This window comes from Saimiri boliviensis, chromosome 3 (genome assembly GCF_048565385.1).
Source record: "Saimiri boliviensis isolate mSaiBol1 chromosome 3, mSaiBol1.pri, whole genome shotgun sequence".
Lineage (NCBI taxonomy): Eukaryota > Metazoa > Chordata > Mammalia > Primates > Cebidae > Saimiri > Saimiri boliviensis.
This window is the reverse complement of record NC_133451.1, coordinates 2,100,829-2,125,867: the sequence shown is the minus strand read 5'-3', so window position 1 is coordinate 2,125,867 and position 25,039 is coordinate 2,100,829. Positions and strand designations below refer to the sequence as shown.

Below are 25,039 nucleotides of genomic sequence, written 5' to 3'. Positions count from 1 at the left end.
TTCTTTTTTGGTTAATATCTATTGTTGGAGAATTATTGTGTTCCTTTGAGGATGTCATATTACTTTGCTTTTTCATGTTTCCTGTGTCCTTACATTCATTTCTGCATATCTAGTATAACAGTTGCTGCTTCTTATTTTTTAATTTACATTCATTTGGATGGGGGTGGGGTGGTTCCTGAAGATTTGACTGTCTGTTAGTTGGGTAGGACTCTTTGGCTTTGTTTCTGAGTGCATGCAGTAGTGAAGGCTCTGTATGATTTCTTTGGCTGTAAATAGCGTTAGTGATATCTGTGGTTTCTTTGGGGTGGTAGGGTGTAGTTATTGTTGGAGGCTGTGGTAAAGTTGTGCTGGGGACTAAAATGCCAGATGGGCCTATCTTCAGGTTTCAGTGGTAGTGGTAGTAGGCTAAGCATGTCTGTCCTTGTGCCCTGGATCAGCATATGCTGGCCCCTGTATTGGCGGTTCCAGGCAGACCAGTTCTTGGGCCTCTGGTTGGCTTTCTCAGATGCCATTTGTGCTAGTGATGTCCTGGGTGGGTGAGTGGGCTCTCGAGCTCCTGGGCAGCCAGGATGGTGTGAGTGATGGTGGTAGCAGTGGTTGTGAGATGCCCTTTTGGGTCCCAAGTACTGTGCATTTATGTTGGCAGTGATTGCAATGGGCTGTCCAAGCTGGCCTCCAGGCAAGCAGGCAGCACTTGCAGGTAGGAGCCAGCAGAGATGGTAGTGGCATGGTGTTTATCCCTAACCTCTGTCCCCCTGGAAAAGTGCTTGAGTGTCCCAGGTGGTGAATTGGGTTGTGGAACCCCCAGGACCCTGGATCCTGCACTCTGTCAGGGATGAAGCCAGGCACAGCTGGACCAGGTGAGTTTGTGCTTGCCCACCAGTGGTAAGTACATGCACCTGCCTTGCAAGGGACTAATGAGGGCATGGCAATCCTCAGGCCCCTGGTGAAATGTTTGGGTGAAGGGCAACAGCCACTATGCGGAGGTCCTGTTATGGGAGCTAGGACCTGTCCCAGTGATCACAGCCTTGGCTAGAGAGTAGGGAACTTGTGTCCCTCCCAGACCCCAGTCCAGTCTGGGCATTCTCCCCCACCCCAGCTGTCATAGCTAACTCACTGTTCAGTCAGACCTGGAGCTGACACCTAACCCACAACTCAGCCCTGGGCCATAAGAGCCTCTGCCCAGCTCACACCAAGCCTCCACTGCTACTCTTGTCCTGCTCAGTTCCCAGGGGAGGTACCTACTTCCAATGCTGGTGGCTGTAGCCCATACCATGGTTGCTTCCCAGTTCTAGTTGTGGGAGCTCACACTCTGCTCATACCCTTGTTGCACAAGCAGCAGCCCAAGTTTTCCTAATGCCTAGGCCTAACGCTACTGTACGGCACCACACAGTCTATCAGGAGCTAGGACTGAGAATGGCATCTTACTGTAGCTGCTTAGGTCTCAGGAAGGATGCAGGGCCCATGGCGTATTCCCTCCTTGTAACAGGGCTAGGGAGGGTCAAGGTGCTCTTCTATGGCCTGGATTGTATGATCTCCCAGTGGAAAAGTGGACCACAGAAAAACTGTCACCCCCTCCAGAACTGGGAGGTCACTCTGGCTCCCAGCCCATCCCAGCCATCCAGGCTGCCTGTTTTCCTTCTTCCTAGATTGTGGAGTTTTGTTTTGCTTTTCTGTTGAACTGCTGTGTTCCATCTTGGATAATGTATTCAAAGTATGATTGTCTACATAACGTTTTGGTTCTTCTAAGTGGATGAGGCATGCTTGAAATGCATCTAGTCAGCTGTCTTGAAAAAAAAAAGACATTTCTTAGTATGGTTTGTATTGTTTGTGTTTCTTTTCAATGCTCTCCTATTTATGGGACTTATGGATTCTCCTTTGTTTTCTTGAGCCTTATTGAAGTTTTGATCTTTTCATGTTTAGGCATTTATTCCATCTGGACCCCATTTTTGTGATTTGTGTGACAACAAAGATCTCATTTGATTTTTTCCACCATGGTGAGCCAGTTGTCCCAGGTCAATGCATGGGACCACGTCCAGAGTTTCATCTCTGCAAAACACCAAGACCCATGAGCCTCAGCATTGCCTCTGGGCTCTCTGTTCTACTCTGTATATATAGCTCATCACCATCCTTTCATGATTGTTTTCACATTAATGAGCTTCTAATTTATTTTTGTGTGTGATAGGAAATAGGCATTTCACTTCATAGTTTCCCAAATAATTAGTCAATTCCAACCCAATATAGATTTAAAATGCCAGATCATTAACTGTGTTTTAAAATATACTATAGCCTGTTAGGGGCTTTCTCTTTGCTTCCCCTGATTTATCTGTTTTTACTCCTGCATCAGTATTGAGCTTGGTGTACATTTCCCTTTTCTTCCTCATTACTCATCCTTTTTAGCTTTGGCCTGACTGTTCTCTTCGGTTTGTTTTTCAGGTGAAATTTAGAATTGCTTTCTTAAATTTTCACCCCCAATCCCCCCAATACATTAATTGAAACTGTGCTAAGATAAAACTGGATATGGCAACGTTGATGTCTCTTTTCAGTGCTGTATTCTCCTGTCCAGGAGCACAGCACATTTTCCGCTGTGTCCTTTCATGCCCCTTCCTTGATGGAAGTCTGGAATATTTCTTCTTAAACTTATTTTTGGGTATGTTGAGATTTTTATTGCTATTGTGAGTGTGGTCCTTTTCTTTTATTATAGTTTCTATTTATTACTGATAGGAAAGTTATTGACTCTCCTGTATTTACTGTGGATTTTTTTTCTACAATTTTAACATGATACAATTTATTTATTTGTTCATATATATTTATATATATATATATATATATATATATATATATATATATAATTGCACTTTAGGTTCTAGGGTACATGTGCAGAGCATGCAGGATTGTTGCATAGATACATACATGACAATGTGGTTTGCTGTCTTCATCCCCCCATCACCTATATCTGGTATTTCTACCCATGTTATTCCTCCCCAACTCTCTACCCCTCACTGTTCCTCCTCAGTATCCCCCAACAGACCCCAGTGTGTGATGCTCCCCTCCTTGCATCCATATGTTCTCATTGTTAGCACCCACCTATGAATGAGAACATGCGGTGTTTGATTTTCTGTTCTTGTGTCAGTTTGCTGAGAATGATGGTTTCCAGATTCATCCATGTCCCTACAAAGGACATGAACTCATCATTTTTATGGCTGCATAGTATTCCATGGTGTATATATGCCACATTTTCCTTGTATATGTGCCACACTTTCCTTCCTTTCATTGATGGGCATTTGGGTTGGTTCCAGGTCTTTGCTATTGTAAACAGTGCCACAATGAACATATGTGTGCATGTGTCTTTATAATAGAACGATTTATAATCCTTTGGATATATACCCAGTAATGGAATTGCTGGGCCAAATGGAATTTCTATTTCTAGGTCCTAAATTTCTAAGTCCTAAATCTAGAATTGCCACACTGTTTTCCACAATGGTTGAACTAATTTACACTCCCACCAACAGTGTAAAAGTGTCCTGTTTCTCCACATCCTCTCCAGCATCTGTTGTCTCCAGATTTTTTAATGATTGCTGTTCTTACTGACACGAGATGGTATCTGAATGTGATTTTGATTTGCAGTTCTCTAATGACCAGTGATGATGGGCATTTTTTCATATGTTTGTTGGCCTCATATATGTCTTCTTTTGAATAGTGTCTATTCACGTCCTTCACCCACTTTTGAATGGGTTTTTTTCTTGTAAATCTGTTTTAATTCCTTGTAGATTCTGGATATTAGCCCTTTTTCAGATGGGTAGATTGCAAAAATTTTTTCCCATTCTGTTGGTTGCCAGTTCACTCTAATGATTGCTTCTTTTGCTGTGCAGAAGCTCTGGAGTTTAATTAGATCCCGTTTGTCTATTTTGGCTTTTGTTGCCAATGCTTTTGGTGATTTAGTCATGAAGTCCTTGCCTATGCCTATGTCCTGAATGGTTTTGCCTAGGTTTTTTTCTAGGATTTTGATGGTGCTAGGTCTTATGTTTAAGTCTTTAATCCAGGCGTCCTCAAACTTTTTACACAGGGGGCCAGTTCACTGTCCCTCAGACCATTGGAGGGCCGCCATATACTGTGCTCCTCTCACTGACCACCAATGAAAGAGGTTCCCCTTCCTGAAGGGGGGCTGGATAAATGGCCTCAGGGGGCTGCATGCAGCCTGCGGGCCGCAGTTTGGGGACACCTGCTTTAATCCGTCTGGAGTCAATTTTAGTGTAAGGTGTCAGGAAGGGTCCAGTTTCTGCTTTCTGCACATGGCTAGCCAGTTTTCCCAACACCATTTATTAAACGGGAAATCCTTTCCTCATTGCTTGTTTTTGTCAGGTTTGTCAAAGATCAGATGGTTGTAGATGTGTGGCGTTGCCTTCAAGGCCTCTGTTCTGTTCCATTGGTCTATATATCTGTTTTGGCACCAGTACCATGCTGTTTTGATTACTGTAGCCTTGTAGTGTAGTTTGAAGTAAGGTAGCATGATGCCTCCAGCTTTGTTCTTTTTGCTTAGAATTGACTTGGCTATGTGGGCTCTCTTTTGGTTCCATATGAAGTTTAAGGTGGTTTTTTCCAGTTCTGTGAAGAGGGTCATAGGTAGCTTGATGGGGATAGCATTGAATCTATAAATTACTTTGGGCAGTATGGCCATTTTCTCAATATTGATTATTCTTAACCATGAACATGGAATGTTTCTCCATCTGTTTGTGTCCTCTCTTACTTCCTTGAGCAGTGGTTTGTAGTTTTCCTCGAAGAGGTCCTTTACATCCTTTGTTAGTTATATTCCTAGGTATTTTATTCTCTTTGTAGCAATTGTGAATGGCAATTCGTTCTTGATTTGGCTCTCTTTAAGTTTGTTATTGTGGTATAGAAATGTTTGTGATTTTTGCACATTGATTTTGTATCCTGAGACTTTGCTGAAGTTGCTTATCAGTTTCAGGAGATTTTGGGCTGAGACGATGGGGTCTTCTAAATATACAATCATGTCGTCTGCAAATAGAGACCATTTGACTTCCTCCTTTCCTAATTGAATACCCTTTATTTCTTTCTCTTGCCTGATTACTCTGGCTAGAACTTCCAATACTGTATTTAATAGGAGTGGTGAGAGAGGGCTTCCTTATCTAGTGCCAGATTTCAAAGAGAATGCTTCCAGTTTTTGCCCATTCAGTATGATATTGGCTGTGGGTTTGTCATAAATAGCTTTTGTTATTTTGAGATACATTCCATCAGTACCTAATTTATTAAGAGTTTTTAGCATAAAGCGCTGTTGAATTTTGTCAAAGGCCTTCTCTGTATCTACTAAGATAATCATGTGGTTTTTGTCTTTGGTTCTGTTTATGCGGTGAATTACATTTATAGACTTGCATATGTTGAACCAGCCTTGCATCCCCAGGGTGAAGCCTTCTTGATCATGATGGATAAGCTTTTGGATGTGTTGTTGCAATTGGTTTGCCAGTAGTTTATTGAAGATTTTTACATCTATGTTCATCATGGATATTGGCCTAAAATTTCCTTTTCTTGTTGAGTCTCTGCTGGGTTTTGGTATCAGGATGATGTTGGTCTCATAAAATGATTTGGGAAGGATTACCTCTTTTTGGATTGTGTGGAATAGTTTCAGAAGGAGTGGTACCAGCTCCTCTTTGTATGTCTTGTAGAATTCAGCTGTGAACCCATCTGGACCTGGGCTTTTTTTTTGGTTGGTAGGCTATCAATTGCTGCCTCAACTTCAGCCCTTGTTATTGGTCTATTCAGGGTTTTGACTTCTTCCTGGTTTAGGTTTGGGAGGGCACAAGTGTCCAGGAATTGATCCATTTCTTCCAGGTTTACTGATTTATGTGCATAGAGTTGTTTGTAGTAATCTCTAATGGTGGCTTGTATTTCTTTGGAATCTGTGGTAATATCCCCTTTATCATTTTTTATTGCATCTATTTGATTCTTCTCTGTTTTCTTTTTTATTAATCTGGCTAGCAGTCTGTCTATTTTGTTGATCTTTTCAAAAAAACAGTTCCTGGATTTGTTGATTTTTTTGAAGGGTTTTTTGTGTCTCTATCTCCTTCAGTTCTGCTCTGATCTTAGTTATTTCTTGTCTTCTGCTAGCTTTTGAGTTTTTTTTTTTATCTTGCTCCTCTAGCTCTTTCAATTTTGATGATAGGGTGTCAATTTTAGATCGTTCCTTGCTTCTCATATGGGTATTTATTCCTCTAGACACTAATTTAAATGTGTCCCAGAGATTCTGGTATATTGTGTCTTCATTCTCATTGTTTTCAAAGAACATCTTTATTTCTGCCTTCATTTCATTGTTTATCCAGTCAACATTAAAGAGCCAGTTTTTCAGTTTCCATGAAGTTGTGCAGTTCTGAGTTAGTTTCTTAACCCTGAGTTCTAATTTGATTGCACTGTGGTCTGAGAGACTGTTTGTTATGATTTCCATTATTTTGCTTTTGCTGAGGAGTGATTTACTTCCAATTATGTGGTCAGTTTTAGAGTAGGTATGATGTGGTGCTGAGAAGAATGTATATTCTGTGGATGTGGGGTGGAGAGTTCTGTAAACGTCTATTAGGTTTGCTTGGTCCAGGTCTGAGTTCAAGTCCTGGATATCCTTGTTAATTTTCTGTCTCATTGTTCTGTGTAAAATTGACAGTGGAGTGTTAAAGTCTCCCACTATTATTGTGTGGGAGTCTAAGTCTCTCTGTAGGTCATTAAGAACTTGCTTTATGTGTCTGGGTGCTCCTGTATTGGGTGCATATATATTTAGGATTGTTAGCTCTCCTTGTTTCATTGTTCCTTTTACCATTATATAATGCCTGCCTTTGTCTCTTTTGATCGTTGTTGGTTTAAAGTCTATTTTATCAGAGACTAAGATTGCAACTCCTGCTTTTTTTTTCTCTCCACTTGCTTAATAAATCTTCCTTCATCCCTTTATTTTGAGCCTATGTGTGTCCTTGCACATGAGATGAGTTTCCTAGAGACAGCACACCAATGGGTTTTGACTTTTTATCCAATTTGCCAGTCTGTGTCTTTTGACTGGGACATTTAGCCCATTTACATTTAAGGTTAATATTGTTATGTGTGAATTTGATCCTGCCATTTTGATGCTAGCTGGCTGTTTTACCCATTAGTTGATGCAGTTTCTTCATTGTGTTGATGCTCTTTACCATTTGGTACGTTTTAGAGTGGCTGGTACTGGTTGTTCCTTTCTCTGTTTAGTGCTTCTTTCATGAGCTCTTGTAAGGCAGGCCTGGTGGTGATGAAATCTCTGAGCAATTACTTGTTTGTAAAGGTTTTTATTTCTACTTTGCTTATGAAGCTTAGTTTGGCTAGATATGAAATTATAGCTCAAAAGTTCTTTTCTTGGGCCAGGCATGGTGGCTCAAGCCTGTAATCCCAGCACTTTGGGAGGCCAAGGCGTGTGGATCACGAGGTCAAGAGATCGAGACCATCCTGGTCAACATGGTGAAACCCCGTCTGTACTAAAAATACAAAAAATTAGCTGGGCATGGTGGCACGTGCCTGTAATCCCAGCTACTCAGGAGGCTGAGGCAGGAGAATTGCCTGAACCCAGGAGGCGGAGGTTGCGGTGAGCCAAGATCGTGCCATTGCACTCCAGCCTGGGTAACAAGAGCAAAACTCCCATCTCAAAAAAAGAAAAGAAAAGAAAGTTCTTTTCTTTAAGGATGTTGAATATTGGCCCCCATTCTCTTCTGGCCTGTAGCATTTCTGCCAAGAGATCTGCTGTAAGTCTAATGGGCTTCCCTTTGTGGGTAACCTGACCTTTCTCTCTGGCTGCGCTTAGCATTTTTTCCTTCTTTTCAACCCTGGTGAATCTGATGATTATGTGTGTTGGGATTGCTCTTCTTGAGAAATATCTTTGTGGTGTTCTCTGTATTTCCTGGTCTTGAATATTGGCCTGCCTTGCTAGGTTGGGGAAGTTCTCCTGGATGATATTCTGAAGAATGTTTTCCAGCTTGGATTCATTCTCTCCATCACATTCAGATACACCTATCAAACATAGATTAGGTCTTTTCACACAATCCCATATTTCTTGGAGGCTTTGTTCATTTCTTTTTACTCTTTTTTCTCTAATCTTGCTTTCTCATTTTATTTCACTGAGTTAATCTTTAATCTCTGCTGTCTTTTCTTCTGCTTGGTCGATTCGGCCATTGAAACTTGTGTATGCTTTGCAAAGATCTTGTGTTGTGTTTTTCAGCTCCATCAATTCATTTATATTCTTCTCTAAGCTGTTTATTCTCGTTAGCATTTCACCAAACCTTTTTTAAAGGTTCTTAGTTTCTTTGGATTGGGTTAAAACATGTTCTTTTAGCTCAGAGAAGTTTGTTATTACCCACTTTCTGAAGCCTGTTTGTGTCAATTCATCAGACTCATTCTCCATCCAGCCTTGTTCCTTTGCTGGTGAGGAGTTGTGATCCTTTGGAGGAGGAGAGGCATTCTGGTTTTGGGTGTTTTCATCCTTTTTGCACTGGTTTCTTCTCATCTTTGTGGATTTATCTACCTTTGGTCTTTGTAGTTGGTGACTTCTGGATGGGCTCTCTGAGTGGACGTCTTTTTGTTGACAATGAAGTTATTTATTTCTGTTTTTTAGTTTTCCTTCTAACAGGCCCCTCTGCTGTAGGACTGCTGGAGGTCCACTGCAGACCCTGCTTGCCTGGGGATCACCTGCGTCGGCTGCAGAACAGTAAGGGTTGCTGCCAGTTTTTTCTTCTGTTATCTTTGTCCCAGAAGGATATTCTCCAGATGTCAGCCTGAGCTCTCCTTTATGAGGTGTCTCTTTGGATATATGGGGGTTGGGGAGCTGCTTGAGGAGACAGTCTGTCCCTTTAGGAGCTCAAGTGCTGAGCTGTGAGCTACATTGTTCTGTTCAGAGCTGCTGGGAAGGTACATTTAAGTCTGCTGCAGTGGAATTCATAACCACCTTTTTTTTCCCAGGTGCTCTGTTCTGAGAAGGTAGGGCTTTATTTCTAAGTTCCTGATGTGCTGCTGCCTTTTTTCAGAGATACCCTGTCCAGCAAGGAGGTAGCCTAGTCACAGTCTGCCAGCAGAGGCATTGCTGAGCTACTGTGAGCTCTGTCCAGCTGCTATGTGAACTTCCTTGCAGTTTTGTTTATAGAGGTATAGTTAGAACTGCCTTGGTAGGCAGGGCGTGGTGGCTCACGCCTGTAATCCCAGGACTTTGGGAGGCCGAGGCGGGTGGATCACAAGGTCAACAGATCGAGACCATCCTGGCCAACATGGTGAAAGCCCGTCTCTACTAAGACTACAAAAAAAAAAAATTAGCTGGGTGCCGTGGTGCGCGCCTATAGTCCCAGCTACTCCGGAGGCTGAGGCAGGAGAATTGCCTGAACCCAGGAGGTGGAGGTTACAGTGAGCCAAGGTCGCGCCCCTGCACTCCAGCCTGGCACCTGGTGACAGAGTGAGACTCTGTCTCAAAAAAAAAAAAAAAAAAAAGAACTGCCTCAGTAATGGTGGTCTGCCTCGGTAATGGCAGTCTGCCTCCATAATGGCAGACTGCCTCAGTAATGGCAGATTGCCTCAGTAATGACAGACTGCCTTGGTAGTGGCGGAATGCCTCGGTAATGGCGGCTGCCCTTCCCCACAACAGAGCTGGACCATCCTGGGTCCAGCTGTGCTTGCTGTGAAACTCTCATTCCAGAATGTTTCAGATTGCTGCTTTTTGTGAGGGTGGGACCCACTGAGCCAGATCACCTGGCTCCCTGTTTCAGCCCCCTTTTGGTCAGTTGAATGGGCGACTCTGTTTCCCAGGCATTCCAGGTGCCAGTTGAAACAGCCACCCAGATTTGTGTGAGTTTTTGTGCGGAGACCCGCTGTGCTGGCTGAAACAGCTGTGCTGGAAACTTGTAGCGCTTTTCTACCCGGGAATCTCCTGGTCTGTGGGCAGTAAAAGCTCATTTGGAAATGCGGTGATCACTCACCCTCTGCATTCTCGCTGGGAACAACTGCACTCCAGAGCTGTTTCTATTTGGCCATCTTGGATACCTCCCATCTGCTGTGGAATCTTTATGATTCATTTTTTTCTTTATAATTTTCATTGGTTGGAAAAATTTAAATACCAGTTATCAAAACAACAAAAACCAAATTTCCATAAGCCCACCAGACTTACTTATGGGATTCCCCCCATATATTTATCTGCAATTGTATGACTTAAAATGAAGTCATAACATATAAATTATTTGTAACCTAGCACAATTTTTGGATCTCTCTCTCTTTTTCTTTCTTTCTTTCTTTTTTTTTTTTTTGAGACAGGGTCTTACTCTGTCACCCAGGCTGGAGTGCAGTGACACAATCTCAGTTCACTGCAGCCTCAACCTCCCAGGCTGCAGTGATCCTCCTGTCTAAACCCCCCACATAGGTGGGACTACAGGCATGTATCACCACACCTGGCTAATTTTTTGGTATTTTTAGTAGAGACAAGGTTTTGTCATGTTGCCCAGGCTAGTCTTGTACTAGATCACTTTTTTAAATAAACTTTTTATTTTAGAACCGTTTTAAATTTCTATAAAAATGTCAAGAATAGTATGAAGAGTTCTCATACATCCCACACCTGATTATCTGTTATTAATGTTTTCCATTAATATGGTACGTGTGTCACAATGAATGAACCCAGTACTGATATGTTGTCATAAACTAAAGTCCACACTTGACTTGGACTTCCTCAGTCTTTCCCTGCTGTCCCCTTTCTGCTCCAGGACCCCCTCCATGACACTACATTGCATTTAGTCACAGTCTCCTTAGGCTCCTTTGGATGGCGACACTTTCTTAGACTTGCCCTGTTTTCAATGACCCTGACAGTCTTGAGGAGGACTGGTCAGGTATTTTGTAGAATGTGCCTCCATTGGTGTTTGTTAGATGTTTTTCTCATGATTAGACTGGGATTTGGAGTTTGAGCACAGACGTGCAGGGCCATCACCATCACACACAGTCAGGGACACACACTGTCTACAGGACTTACCACTGCTGATGCTTACCTGGTCACCTGGCTGAGGGTGTTTGTCAGATTTCTCTACTGTAAAGATACTCTTTTCTACCCCGATTCCACATGGCACCTACCCTTTGAGAGCAAGTCACTAAGCACAGCCTGTATGTAATTAAGGAGGGGGAGTTATGCTTTGTCTTCCTAAGGACAGGGTATCTATATAAATTATTTGGATTTCTTCTGCGTGGGAGATCTGTGTTTGCCCCCATTTATTTATTTAATCCTTTAAATCCAAATCAGCATGGATTCATGAATATTTATTTTTTACTTTGAGTTATAATCTAATGTTTTTTATTTTCTTACCTAAATTGTTCCAGCTTTGGCCATTGGGACCTCTTGCAGTTGGCTCCTGTGTCCCTTTGACTTGACCTCTTTGGTGTGTGTGTGCGTGTGTGTGTGCTTGTGTGTGTGCATGTGTGTGTGTATGTGCATGCATGTGCACACGCACACACATTTATCACTTTCTGGCACTAAAAGACCTTCTAGGCTCCTCTTGTATGTTTCCTGCCCCAGTCCTGGAATCAGCCATTTCTCCAAGGAGCCCCATTCTTTCACTGGAGAATGGTATTAAAAGGCAAGGTCTTTCTCAGCTCACAGAACAAGACGTTATGCGTGCATGCCAACCTGTGTGTCTACACACATCTTTAAATATTTATCTATGTAACCATGTGCATCGACATAGAGCTTACCATGAGTTCATACTGATGTCTCCAGTGCTAACACATTACCCATGGATCATTCTAGCTCCTTTCCTTGCTTATGGTATCAATCTAAACTTACCAAGAGCTCTATGATCATTTTCATTTGATTAAATTTAAAAATATTTTATGAAATATTCTACAAAAACATCATGTAGTTGTTTATTTATTCATTGTCACCCAGGCTGAAATGCAGTGGCACAGTCCTCACTGCAGCCTCCACCCCCCCAAGCTCAAGCAGTCCTCCCACCTCAGCCTCCTGAGTAGCTGGGACCACAGGTGCATAATACCATCATGGCCAGCTAATTTTTAAAATTTTCTTTTATGCAGAGACTGGTTTTGAACTTCTGGCCTCAAGTGATTCTTCCACCTTGGCCCCTCAAGGTGCTGAGATTACAGGCTTGAGCCACTGCACCCAGCCCATTTGGCTTTTTGCTTTTTATCTAAATATAGCTGTTAACGATGTCAAGATTAAGGGTGAGCTAAACAAAGGGGGCAAAATAGTTTAACACAGCAGGAAAAGGGGGAAAATCTGGAAATACATTGGTACTTAAAAATTAGGTGCCAAGCCGGGCGCGGTGGCTCAAGCCTGTAATCCCAGCACTTTGGGAGGCCGAGGCGGGTGGATCACGAGGTCAAGAGATCGAGACCATCCTGGTCAATATGGTGAAACCCCGTCTCTACTAAAAATACAAAAAAGTAGCTGGGCATGGTGGCACATGCCTGTAATCCGAGCTACTCAGGAGGCTGAGGCAGGAGAATTGCCTGAACCCAGGAGGCGGAGGTTGCGGTGAGCCGAGATCGCGCCATTGCACTCCAGCCTGGGTAACAAGAGCGAAACTCCGTCTCAGAAAAAAAAAAAAAAAAATAGGTGCCAAAAAATCAGTGAAGTCTGGGATGTCAGCAAGAATGGTGGGTACACAGCCCCATGGGCCTGCCCCACAAAGAAACGTTGAAAAATCTAATAACACTTCAGAACCAACTTCATCAAAACTTTGAAAAACAGTCAGAGGTTTACAGCAACCAAGCAAATGCTGAGTCAAGAAAAAGGCAGGCTGGGTGTGGTGACTCACGCTTGTAATCCCAGCACTTTGGGAGACCAAGGCGGGCAGATCATGAGGTCAGGAGTTTGAGACCAGCCTGGCCAACATGGTACAACCCCATCCCTACTAAAAATGTAAAAATTCGCTGGGTATGGTGGCAGATGCCTGTAATCCCAGCTATTCAGGAGGTTGAGGCAGGAGAATCACTTGAACCCAGGAGGCAGAGGTTGCAGTGAGCCGAGATCACACCACTGACCACCAACCTGGGTAACAGAGTCAGGCTCCATCTCAAAAAAAAATAAATAAATAAGGTAGAGCCTTGTGATGACTGTCCTTGCCCTCCTCCCACCCGTCAATCTTGAAGGCAGCAGCATGTTCCTAGCATGGGGCCTGGTCCCTGCTTCTGGAGGCAGAGCACACCTTACTCGAAAAAAAGTGGGTGTTTATTCTCACTAGTGGCTGCCTAAGGGCTAACACAGGGGCTTGTCATTGTTTCACCTAACTCAGAACCCACTTGCTGCAGAAGAGTGGCAGACGTTGCTTAAAAACATTGTAAGGCAAATAACTTCCAGCTGTCTGGAGCTAAAAATTATATAGTTGAGGCAAACAATGGAGCACTGAAAGCTCTGGAAGAAAAACTGAGGAGAGAGACACTTTTGGAAATTAGAGCATTCAAAAGTACCTGTAGATACTGGGAAATGTAGAAAGCCCCACACATGTCCAGGGAGCTTGCATGCTCAGAAGAGATCTAGTAAGACCTGAGCTTTCACCTGGGGCTGGTCTCTATGCTCAGTGCAAGCAGGAAGTGAAGGCTAAGGTAGAGCTGTGAACAGCCTGGCTAAGTAATGAAGCAGGCACTAGCATAGAGCCAGCCACAAAACAGACTGGGAGAAGTTTCTGTTACTTTTTCTGTTCTCTGTTTCTCTCTCTCTCTCTCTCTCTCTCTCTCTCTCTCTCTCTCTCTCTCTCTCTCTCTCTCTCTTCCCCTCCCTCCCCCTCCCCCTTTCTCTCCCCCTTCTTTCCGTCTCTCCCTCTCTCTCTCCTCACTCCCTCCCCCTCTCTTCCTCCCTTCCCCTTTCTCCCTCCCTCCCTCTGCCCCCCTCAGCTTCTGAATCTGAGATGCCCACTCCATCAGGAAGGACTGGTGTAGATGACAAGGATGTTTACGAAAGCAGCAGGCAGGCGGCAACACCCAGGGCACATGGCAGGCTGCCTGTCTTTTGGAGGTGCTCTTGGAGGAGGAGGGCCTCTTGGTGGTGCTGGGAGTGCCCTGGAGCTCCTGTGCTACTCAGATGTCTCAGCTTTAATCTCTGGAGATTGCCGTGGTTCAGATGCCGGTCAGATATCGAGTTGATCCTTATTCTATCTGAATGCTGTAGCCCCAGGGTGGGCTCACCCCCATGGCCTCTGTCTGTGGGAGGCCAGTACAGAGCTGCTCATCCAGTCAAGCGGTGGGACTAGATAGGCCTAGAAACCAGCCCCCCACCACTGCAGCAGACACAGACATGGCCCAGGCCCAGGCATGCCAACATGGGGGATGGGCTTTCCTGAAGTTGGGTGGGCATGCCTTTGATGAAAGCAGTTTTGGGTTTTGATTTGTGGACGCCCAGGAATGTGGGATGGTGTTTGGCCAGCAGCAGCTGCTGTAGCCTCACCATAGGTATCTGCCTGGGGCCCTTACCAAGCTGGCACCACAGGTGTGGAACATCTCCCTGCCAGTGTGCCAGCTGCCGTGAAACCGTGAAGAATTTCCAGAGGAAGCACAGTGATGGGGCGTGTGGTTAGACTGCCCTGCACTGACAGTGCCTCCCATGCCTGAACACCAGGCGTCCGCAAACTTTTTACACAGGGGGCCAGTTCACTGTCCCTCAGACTGTTGGAGGGCCACCACATACTGTGCTCCTCTCACTGACCACCAATGAAAGAGGTGCCCCTTCCTGAAGTGCGGTGGGGGGGCCAGATAAATGGCCTCAGGGGGTCACATGTGGCCCCCGGGCCGTAGTTTGGGGACGCCTGCTGAACACACATGGTCTCTCCATGCAGGAAGGACGTGCCTGTGGAACACGTGACACATGCAGACAGAGAGCAAACCAAGAAGGTGGTGTACTCGGTGGTCTATGGAGCAGGTAGGCTGCGGGCCAGGAACCAGGGTCTCGGGGTCACCTGTAAGCTGGCAGCCGTGTATCTGTGTTTAAACGTGGCTGTGACTCAGAGATCATCTGTGAGTCCCTGGGTGTTATTTATGCTCTAATGACACCTGCGGCCCCCAGACACTGGCCAGACCACCCCACACCTTGCCCTGCTCAGAGTCACAGCCAGCCTCTCGGGAGGCCAGGGAGGTGGGCGGGTCCAGTGTGACGAAGCCGTTGGCCCCACCTCTACACCATACCACTGTGCTAGGCACCACTGCTGTGCTTGGAGAGCACAGGTCTCCTTTGAGGAGACCCTGGTCCACACACATGCCAAGGCATGATAAAGTTAGACAGCTTAGCCTCAAGGTGTACAGTGCTTGGACTCACTGCCACATCTCAGCACGCACCGCAGCTCCCTAGAGCAGAGCTCTCCCAGCTGGGCCACGCAGCCAAAGCACCCCACAGGGGGCAGAGCCAGGCCTTGGGCTGTGAGCAGGGCAGTTGGGGTCCAATGTCAGGGGCAGCAGACAGGAGAAAGTGGGGCTAGGCCAGGAAGGGCTGGAGGGCCAGAGGTTTGGGCTGCCTGGGGCCTCTTCTGCAAGCATCCCTCTCCCCTCCCCTTTTCTCTTCCCTTCTACTCCTCTCCCTCCTTCCCCCTAGCCCCCAGCGCCAACACCCATGTCAGAGCAGGCCGTCTACTCTCTTTCACTCTCCCTTCGACTCCCTGACACGGGCTGTCCGAGACTTTAATTCTTTTCTGGCCCTGAGTGATGCTGAATCAGTGTGGCCTAATTTCCCCAGCCAGCCAGCTCCTTAAGCCTGTTCAGACCTCCTTTCCCTATGATGAGCTCTGCTTTGAGCAGCAGGGCTTGTGCAAAGCCTCTGAGAAGAAGATTCACCACCCTACCATGGAAACCCTTTGTATATTCACAGAAAGGCAGCAAAACCAAACAAGCTTCAGGGGAAGAATCACCGGGCAAGCACTTCATAGATTGTTCCTAAGAGCTGCCCGGCAGTCTCCATTGAGACTGTGGTGCTGCTGGATGAGCGTCCAGAGTGCCCCACGCCTGGACTGTGGCTGGATGGCCTGTCTTGAACCGCAGCCAACCAGCCAGGCCAGCTCCAGCCTCAGGGCTTTGCGCTGCTGTTCCGCCTGTAGAAACACCTGCCCCTGCGCCCCCAGAGCCCACTCGCGCTTCTGCAGCCCTGCGTTCAACTCTCCCCGTACAGACTTCCTCAGCCACAGTATTGGTTTCCCACTTCTGTGTAACAAATTGCCACAGACATAGTGACTTAAAATAATACATACTCTCTCACAGTTTCTCTGGGTGTGTGCATGCCATAGCTGGGTGCCCTGCAGGGCTGCAGTCAAGGTGCTGGCTGGAGCTGTAGTTGCATCTGTGGCTCGACTGGGGAGAGATCCATTTTCTTGGCTTCTGTTTCTTTTTTGTTTGTTTGTTTGAGACAGTCTCACTCTGTTGACCAGGCTGGACTGTAGTGGCGCAGTCTTGGCTCACTGCAACCTCCAGCTCCCAGGCTCAAGCAATTCTCCTGCCTCAGCCTCCTGAGTAGCTGGGATTACAGGCGTCTGCCACCATGCTCAGCTAATTTTTCATATTTTTAGTAGAGACAGGGTTTCACCATGTTGGCCAGGCTGGTCCTCAAGTGATCTGCCCACCTTGGCCTCCCAAAGTGCTGAGATTACAGACATGGGCCACCATGCCCAGCTGACTTCTGTTTCTTGCTGGCTGTCAGCCAGAAGTGGTCCCAGCTCCGTGCCACGTGGGCCTTACACTTTGGGCAGAGCCTGCATCTTGGCAGCTCTGCTCTTCAAACCAGCAAGGGAGTGAGAGACGCCAGCTCTGCACCCGCTCACCTGTTCATGGACTCATGCTCCAGTTCGAACATGGGCACCTCAGAGATAGGAGCTCATCAGCTTAACTCACTGCCTGGCACAGAGAAGACACAGGAACAAATTAGTGGACTTGGTGGTCTCAGCTCCACTTTTGAAAACATTTTGATTGTGTGCATGGTTTTTGGAAAATAGACTATGAAACTTTGTTTTAAAGAACTAGATTCTGTGAGTGACCATAGTGTGACATTGGATTGATTCTCCTCAGAGTTGACTTGGTCCACTGCCTTCTCTTGGCCTCTTTCTTCTGTGCTGCACCCCTGAACCTCCCTGGGTCCCAGTCTTGTGGGGAAGGCATCACTGCCAAATTATATGAGAGTTTGTTGCCTTGCATCCTTGCTCTGGCATCTTGTGTGGCAAACATAACATTTGCTTCTGCTCTGCCAGCAGGACATCGCCTCCCCAGTCCTGGGCCAGGCAACCTGGGCTTGATCCCAACCCTGTCACCTCCTTGACTGCGCGGTTCGTACAAGGCCCTCTGCCTCCCTGTGCCATCTCCTCTGGGGAATGCTCTCATAGGGTGGTGGGGGCCACACCTGGCACACAGTCAGCTGTCATCTCTGTCATCTGCCCTTGCGTCTGAGTCCTGCTGCGCTTCTGCACCATGTCAATTCATGCCTCCAAGTGACTGATCTATAGGTCTCCTGTGCCAGCCCTGGCCTTGTCTCCAGCCGGGGCAGCCACCCCACTTCCAGCTAGGAGGACGGATTGGAGACTGAGCGTGCTGAGCACCTGCTGTGGAGCAGGCTGTGCCCCCACCTACCCAGAAAAAGGTGGTCTTCTCTGCCACCCCTTTGGCTCCTTCTGGAGTATTCACTTTCTTTCTTTCTTTCTTTCTTTTCTTTTCTTTTCTTTTCTTTCTTTCTTTCTTTTTCTTTCTTTTTCTTTCTTTCTTTTCTGGAGAGGAAAAGAACTACATTTTGTAAATAAGCAGTGAGTCATGAGCCTAATGTTGAAAAGGGTAATTTGGCTGCTTTTAGCTGTGACAGTGACACAGGTTCCCACCCTGAGCCTCCCATTGTTTCGGTCTGGCTTGACAGCTGGAATTACTGTGCATCTGCTGCTGTGGGCTCAGACTGTGTCTCTGTTTTCCTCATGTTGGAAACTTTGTCACATGAGCTGGGACTCAGGAAGCCAGGTGAACTTGCCAGGCCTCCCAGGCTGCTGGGGACCCCTTGGAAACTCTGTAAAGGAGCTGGTTTTCAGTGGATTGCAGTGCCGTGTTTTCAGTTAACACACCTCTGAAGGGCCCACAAATGCTGGGGGGGTGGGGCAGGGCATGGTTCCTACACATTCTTGAGAAATGGGCAACATGACCGTTGTGAAGGCTGCTATGAAAGCAGCAGAGGAGGCAGCAGGACTGTGTGAGAGGCAGGGGAGTGCGCCGACTGCTGGGTCTGTGTGCTCTGCCCCCACAGCCGCTGTGGAGGAGCTGGCAGGGAGCACGCGGAGTGACAGAGCGGCCACTGTCCGGGAGCCTTGACCCCAGAGGCCGGCTCACTGCTCACTGCTCCTCCATCAGTCGACTGAATTCAAATGCCCATTAGCTTTGCAGGCACCTCCCCAGCCTGACGGCCCTGCTCACAGCCGCTGCTGGGCCCAGCAGGAATCTGCCTTCTCCTGGAAGCAGCTCCTGACCCCTGGGTCTTTCTCTGAGCACCTATTGCTCCTAGAGTCAAGCCCTTGAGTCTTCTCGGGTGACTCCATGACTCAGATTAGCCTCCCCATCCAGTCATCGTGCAATCAACAGGCCCTTGCTGAGTGCACGTGCACGTCATCTCACCTGATGCCTGCTCCCAAGGTCTTGCGCCCATGAGCAGAGACCCAGGAGCAGGCCTGGGCACACAGACTACGCCATCAGTGCATCTGCAGGAGTCCCTGGTGCCAAGGGAGCCAGGGGAGGGCCCCAGCCTGGGGAGAGTAGGGAGAGTTCAGGGGCCAGCCCAGAACAGCAACCCCTGAGCTGAGTTTTGAAAGCAGCATAGGACTTAATGTCAGATCTGCTCCAGCTAGACCAGCCACGTTCCCGAAGGCCCACTGTGTGCAGGCACCTGCTCGGCCCTAGAGACACAAGCAGAAGTGAAAACCTGTCAGCAACGTGTGTGGGGCAGAAGGGCATGTGGAGAAAAGGGAGGGAAGACTCCGTGCTGAAGTTAAAATGGCAGCACACTCACATACCTAGACTCACCCACCGGACAGGATTAGCCGTCTGGGAAGAGTCCAGTTGTGTGTTCATGTAGGATGTCAGAGGAGGGAGTACTCAGTGCCCCCAGCATGCAGATCTCTCAGGACCTGTGTGTAAAACAGGATCAACAGAATGACAGTGCAGGGGCAAGTTCTATGAAAAGAAGGAGCAGTCCACAGGAAGCGTGGGACAGAGAAGTCCCCACAGAGCCAGAAGCCAACCTGCTTGGGGAAGGGACAGCAGCCTTTTAGTGTGACAGCCCCACTGCTAAGAGTGTCCAAGGAGTGAGGAGCAAGGACCCAGGGCCTGGGAGGCCTCTCAGACTCTCAGGCTCCATATCAGTCTCTTGTCCCTGCTGCTGTGGAATCACTGTGCCGTCCGCACTCTTGTGGATGGGACTTCTTCACGCATAGGGACTGGGGCCACCCCCTGCTCTTTGGAGGTCCTGACAGCTCCACGTCACCCCCAGTGGAGCAGCCCTCCCACAGGGATCAACTATAAACTGTGGAAAATGTCTAAAAAGACAACTACTCAGAGGCATTGGGAAGCGACCAGAGCAGTAGAAACTGGAGGTCAGCTGACACCTGGAAGAAAGGAATGCTGAACTCTCATTCTATAGCTCCTCACCTGAAGGCAACCTCACTCGATGCTGTGTGGACAGAAACTCTGCTAGGAATGTGCAATCCTACTAGCTGGAATAACTGGAGGACAGAGTTCTGGGCAACCAGAGAATCTGGAAACTGAAGGGGAAAATTCCAGAAAGAATAGAGCCAGGAAATGAGGCCAAGTTCTAGGCATGAACTCTGCTCAGATCTTGGCTGACCCCTAACTATGCATGAATAGGGCAGACTTCAAACAGCCCAGATGCCGAGCAAAAAGGACGGGACTGAGATTTCAGTGTTTTCCCACTACAAGGAGACAGAGTTTGAAGTTCGATTTTAGCTGAACTAAGTGCCCCTTTAAAAAAAATTAGTACTCCTTAGCCAGGCATGGTGGGCATACATCTGTAGGCCCAGCCACTCAGAAGGCTGAGGCAGGAGGATTGCTTGAGCCCAGGAGTTGAAGGCTGCAGTGAGCTATGATCACACCATTGCCCTCCAGCCTGGGTACAAACAAGACACTGTTTCAAAAAAAACATAGCACTCCTCGGAAGAACATAACAGGATCCAAAACTCTACACATATCTCACATGATGTCCAGCATGCAACACCAAATTCCTGAAGAGGAAGAAACAGAATAACTTGACCATACTCAAGAAAAGGCAATCATGGAAGCAGATCCTGAGATGACTCAGATGTTAGAATTAACAGACAAGGATTTTAAAGTTGCTCTTAATAACTAAGCTCAAGGAAGTAAAAGAAAGTATGCTCACAATAAATGAAAAAAGGAAAACTTCAACAAATAAAATTCTAAAGTGGAAATTCTAGAACTGAAAACTGCATACCCCAAATAAAAAATTTGGCCAGGTGTGGTGGCTCATGCATTTAATCCCAATATTTTGGGAGGCCAAGGTGGACGGATCACAAGATCAGGAGTTCAAGACCAGCCTGATCAACACGGTGAAACCTTGTCTCTTCTAAAAAAAAAAAAAAAAAAACCAAAATTAAAATTAACTGGGCATGGTAATCCCAGCTACTCAGGAGGCTGAGGCAGGAGAATTGCTTAAACTTGGGAGGCAGAGGTTGCAGTGAGCCAAAATTGCACCACTGCACTCCAGCCTGGGTGACAGAAGGAGACTCCGTCTCAAAAAAAATTCACCATGTGGGCTTAACAGCAGACTGGAGGTAAGAAAAGATTTGTCTAACAAGATACTCAAGGCAAGTCCCGTCTGGCTGACCTTGTGTGTCTAGCTGCCATCTGACTTCTTTCTGAGAGCCAATGGAATTTTTCATTGCAGTGCCATAGCTGAGGCACTAGGTAAGTGTGGTGATTGGAATTTGACAGAAAGAAAGAGCCATAGATGAATTATTTCAGTAAAGTGTAGCAAAACACATAACTTATTTGTAAAGATATCACAATAATAGGTCTGAAGCCCTAAAAGGGATATTGGAGATTTTTCATCTCCAGCCAAATGGTGCGAGTCCGTCAGTCCATCTGGGCATAGAAGGATCATGACTTTATCCCTCTCTGCTGGGATAAACTTTGGGAGGACAGGGCACCCCAGGCCTTCCCACTCTTGCTGGCAAAGCAGCAGAAGCAAACACCTGCCCTTTCACTCTCCCAAGACTTGAATATTCTCTCTGTCCAGAGCTGCTATGCCATCAGCTGGCCAGGGCCAGGAGTGGCCTGGCTGAAAGGAGGGCTGGATCAGAGAGGCCAGTCGGTCCCATTCCTCCAGAGGGTTCTTCCCTGGTCTTCACAGACCCCACACCTTCACCCCCTGGGCCATGGTTTCTGCACCATCCTGTCCAGAGGTCCCTGGAGCACCCTGTATGACAACCCCAGAGTTAACCTCACACAGAGGACAGCAAGACCACTGCTGGTCCCAGACATGCTGCCCCCAGGAAGGCAGGTCTTCAGGCTGCTTGTCTCTCTCAGGTTCCTTCTAACCATACACCACTCCCCAGAGCCACAGCTTTCCCTAGGATTCCACTGTCAAGCAAGGGACGATGTCCTCGTGGATTCCTCATTCTCTACACCACTATTCTCTTCTGGAGGAAAACGGGAGGGAATGAGTGTATATTGAGTACCAAGTGGGAACCACACACTGCTTAGAGCTTCCCATGCCTTGGCCCATGGGGCTCCCAGCTGGGGATAAGGGCTCTCGTTCCTAATATACAGTGAAGGAACAGGCTTTACTGTGGGTTGGGCAACACCCTCAGGGCCACACAGAACCTCCTGGTGGGACTGGGCCCAGAGCCAGGCTTCTGTGGTCACTGGACCTGCTCACATGCTTGCTGGAACTCAGCCGCTGCCCAGCCAAAGACATTTCTTTATTTCTTTTGTTTTTAGTAAATAGAAACAAGCCCTCACTTTATTGCCCAGACTGATCTTGAACTCCTGATCTCAAGTGATCTCCCTGCCTCAGCCTCCTAAAGTGCTGGGGTTACAGGCGTGAGCCACCATGCCCAGCCCAACCAGAGACATTTCCACCAGCAGCGTCACAGGAACACCTGCGTCTTCTAGAACAAAATGTTGAACTCCAGAGGACCATTTTCTCGTGCTTTGGCCATGGAACTTTCCCTTCCTCTTTTCCTCTGTGCCCCACTCTAACCTCCATAGTTCTTGAATTGGGTCCGCGCTAGCTGCACTGGGAGGAGGGACCGTGTCTACTTCACCACCGTGTCACCTGAGACACCCGGCAGGCGCTGGTCAATATCATGGAATAAATATATGTGTCGCAGGCCCCAGTCCGCACTGACTGGCACCTAGCACTCCACTTGTAAAGCCAGCGCCAACTTCATCCCAACCCATCAGAAGAGACCAGTGCTGCCAGCTGGACGTGACTCACTGAGCCCATGCACGTGGTCACGGCTGGTCTGAGTGAGGCCTTGACACGCATCTCTCTGACTGACAGGGAAGGAGCGGCTTGCTGCTTGCCTTGGAGTTCCTGTTCAAGAAGCTGCCCAGTTTTTGGAGAGTTTTTTGCAGAAGTACAAGAAAATCAAGGACTTTGCCCAAGCAGCTATTGCCCAGTGCCACCAGACAGGTGAGTTGGCCACAGCCAGAGCTCCCTGCTCCCTGCTCACCCTCTGTGGGAGGATAGGGGGATAGCTGGGTGGGTGGTATGTGGGTGGGCCCTGGGTCCTGAGGTTGGTTGGGGGCGTGGGCGAATCCTCAGCTCTAGTTGGACAAATAGGGCTGAAGATTCCACACGAGAAGGGACCAGAGTCTGGGTGGCTTGCAGCAGCACAGTGGACAAACTCGAGTGACTAGATGGTGGATGGGCAGGCAGGTAAAACAGACACAAGCCTGCACCTGGAAGGGTGGAACATGGATTCTTACGGAAAGCACCGGTGCATTTACAAATATCACCACAATCAGGTCACAAAGGAAACCCAAATGAACTTCGGAGAATACCAAGCAGAACATACTCTGTGACCAGAGTGCAGTGAAAAGGCGGTTTCGTATATGTATGTCTGTGTCTGTGTAGCCGTGCTTCCATCTACCTATTTGGAAATTGATTATACTCCTCATAATTTAGGATTAAAAAAAGAAATCCTAAGAAAATGACAAAAATGTTAGAAATAAATTACAGTAAACGTTATCTCATCAGGAACTGGGGTGTGGCTAAGCTGACACCTCACTTAGACATAAAGGAATCTTTTAAAGGTGTATTTTTAAAAGAAAGAGAAAGTTGTGGGCATAAATGAGTTGTGTTCTACACAAGAAATCTGGAAAAGAGTGGCCGAGAAAAAAAGGAGGAAATCAGTGGGAGAGCAGAAATTAATAAACAACAGAGAGGAAGACGACTAGCCGGCAGAGGAAGGGCGCTCACAGCACTCAGCACTCACCACAAGTGAGGAAATCAGCCAAGAGCTGGCCTCAGCAGGACCAGCATCCTAGATGTCATAGCCTGTGTCCTCTGGGTGCAGCCTCGGGGACCCTCTCCGTGAGCCTCTCGCAGTGACTCACTGATGACTTTTCATCCTGGGGCCTGTACCCAAGCCCCAGGAGCTCCAGGCAGCCCAGCTACAGGCTCCTCATTGGTCTGACAGCAGGCGGGCAGGTGAGCGGCATCTATGCCACAGCCCATGCTAGCCCGGAAGGGGAGCCTCCACGGCACGTGAGACGTAAGCTCCGTGCTCCCCTGGAGTTTCCAGTCCGCAGGGGACACAGTGAATCCACAAGCATCTGGACAAGGACAGGAAGGGGGTGTCCAGGTGTGAAAGGAACAGAGCAGCAGCAGAGGCCCCAAGGGAGCTGTGCCAGCCTCAGCCTCACAGAGCCAGCCACCTGAGCAGAGACAGGAAGGGCCAGGAGGTGTGCCAGCATGGGCAGGTGGGCCAGAAAACAGGTAGGGCCAGGTGAACCAAGGCTACGCATGACACTCCGTGCAGAAAGAACCTAAGCTTTGTCCTTCAAAAATGACTCCAGTCACGACGTGAGAAAGAGATTTGAGGTGCACTCAGAGCCAGCCCTGAGAAATCTAGAAGCAGGCAGGCATTAACACAGTAACTGAGAAGGGGCAGAGGGAGAATGGCAGGTAGGATGTCAAGGAAGCATCAACAGCTCAGGAGCCAGCTGGGATCTCAGATGCCTCTCTGGCCACCAGCGTGAAGAGGCCAAGCCTTCAGGGATCAGTGTTCTCCACAGGGCACTTGGCCTGCCCCGGCTAATGCTGACTATGATGCTGGCCTCCCCAAGGCCCTGGGAGAGGCCTGCAATGTGCTCACGTCCTTCTGCATTTTGTAAACGTGTCAAAAGCAAGGGGTTTATTTTATTTTATTTTATTTTTATTTTTTATAAAAACGGGGTTTCACCATGTTGGTCAGGCTGGTCTTGAACTCTCGACCTCAGATGATCCACCCGCCTTGACCTCCAGAGTGCTTGGATTACAGGCATGAGCCACCACGCCCAGCCAAGCAAGGGGTTTTTAACTACATCCTGCTGGGACTGCTGCCTCCAGTGTTTCAGCTTTCTCCACCACAGAGAAATGCCAGGTGGCATCAGTGGGGCCACAGCCAGTTGAGCTGGCAACTCATTTAATGCGGATTTTTCCTGCTAATGTTCCTGTGGTCCCTGCTTTCTCTGTGTGTGGTGTGGTGCCATCCTGGCACAGGAGTGGCTTCCAGGAGCATCGGTGCCATGCCAGTATCACCACAAAGGGCCAGGGCCAGAGGGCATCTCGAGTATGAACAGGAACTACAGGCACTTGCACTGGAGGAGCTGAGTGAAGAAGAAATGAGGTCTGACATGAATGGAACCAGGAGACTTCTGCCTTTGGCCACAAGGGAGTCACAAGCTTTAGACTCTGCACCCACCATGAAGAACCAGAAAACGGCAAAACATCTAGAGCAGTGGTTTCCAGCACTAGATGGGGGTAGGGTATTGCTCTGGTCTCTGAGAGAAAAGACCCAAATGAGCTGAGTCC

At 47.5% G+C, this 25,039-nt stretch overlaps 1 protein-coding gene across 1 annotated transcript in view; it reads left to right on the top strand.

Annotated features, from left to right (window-relative positions):
• The window catches only part of POLN (DNA polymerase nu), a 157,144-nt gene that overhangs the window by 121,142 nt on the left and 10,963 nt on the right, over positions 1 to 25,039 (top strand). Inside the window, 2 exon segments of the mRNA XM_039468501.2 lie at positions 14,820 to 14,902; positions 22,523 to 22,654. Coding sequence (XP_039324435.2) covers positions 14,820 to 14,902; positions 22,523 to 22,654 — 215 coding nt within the window.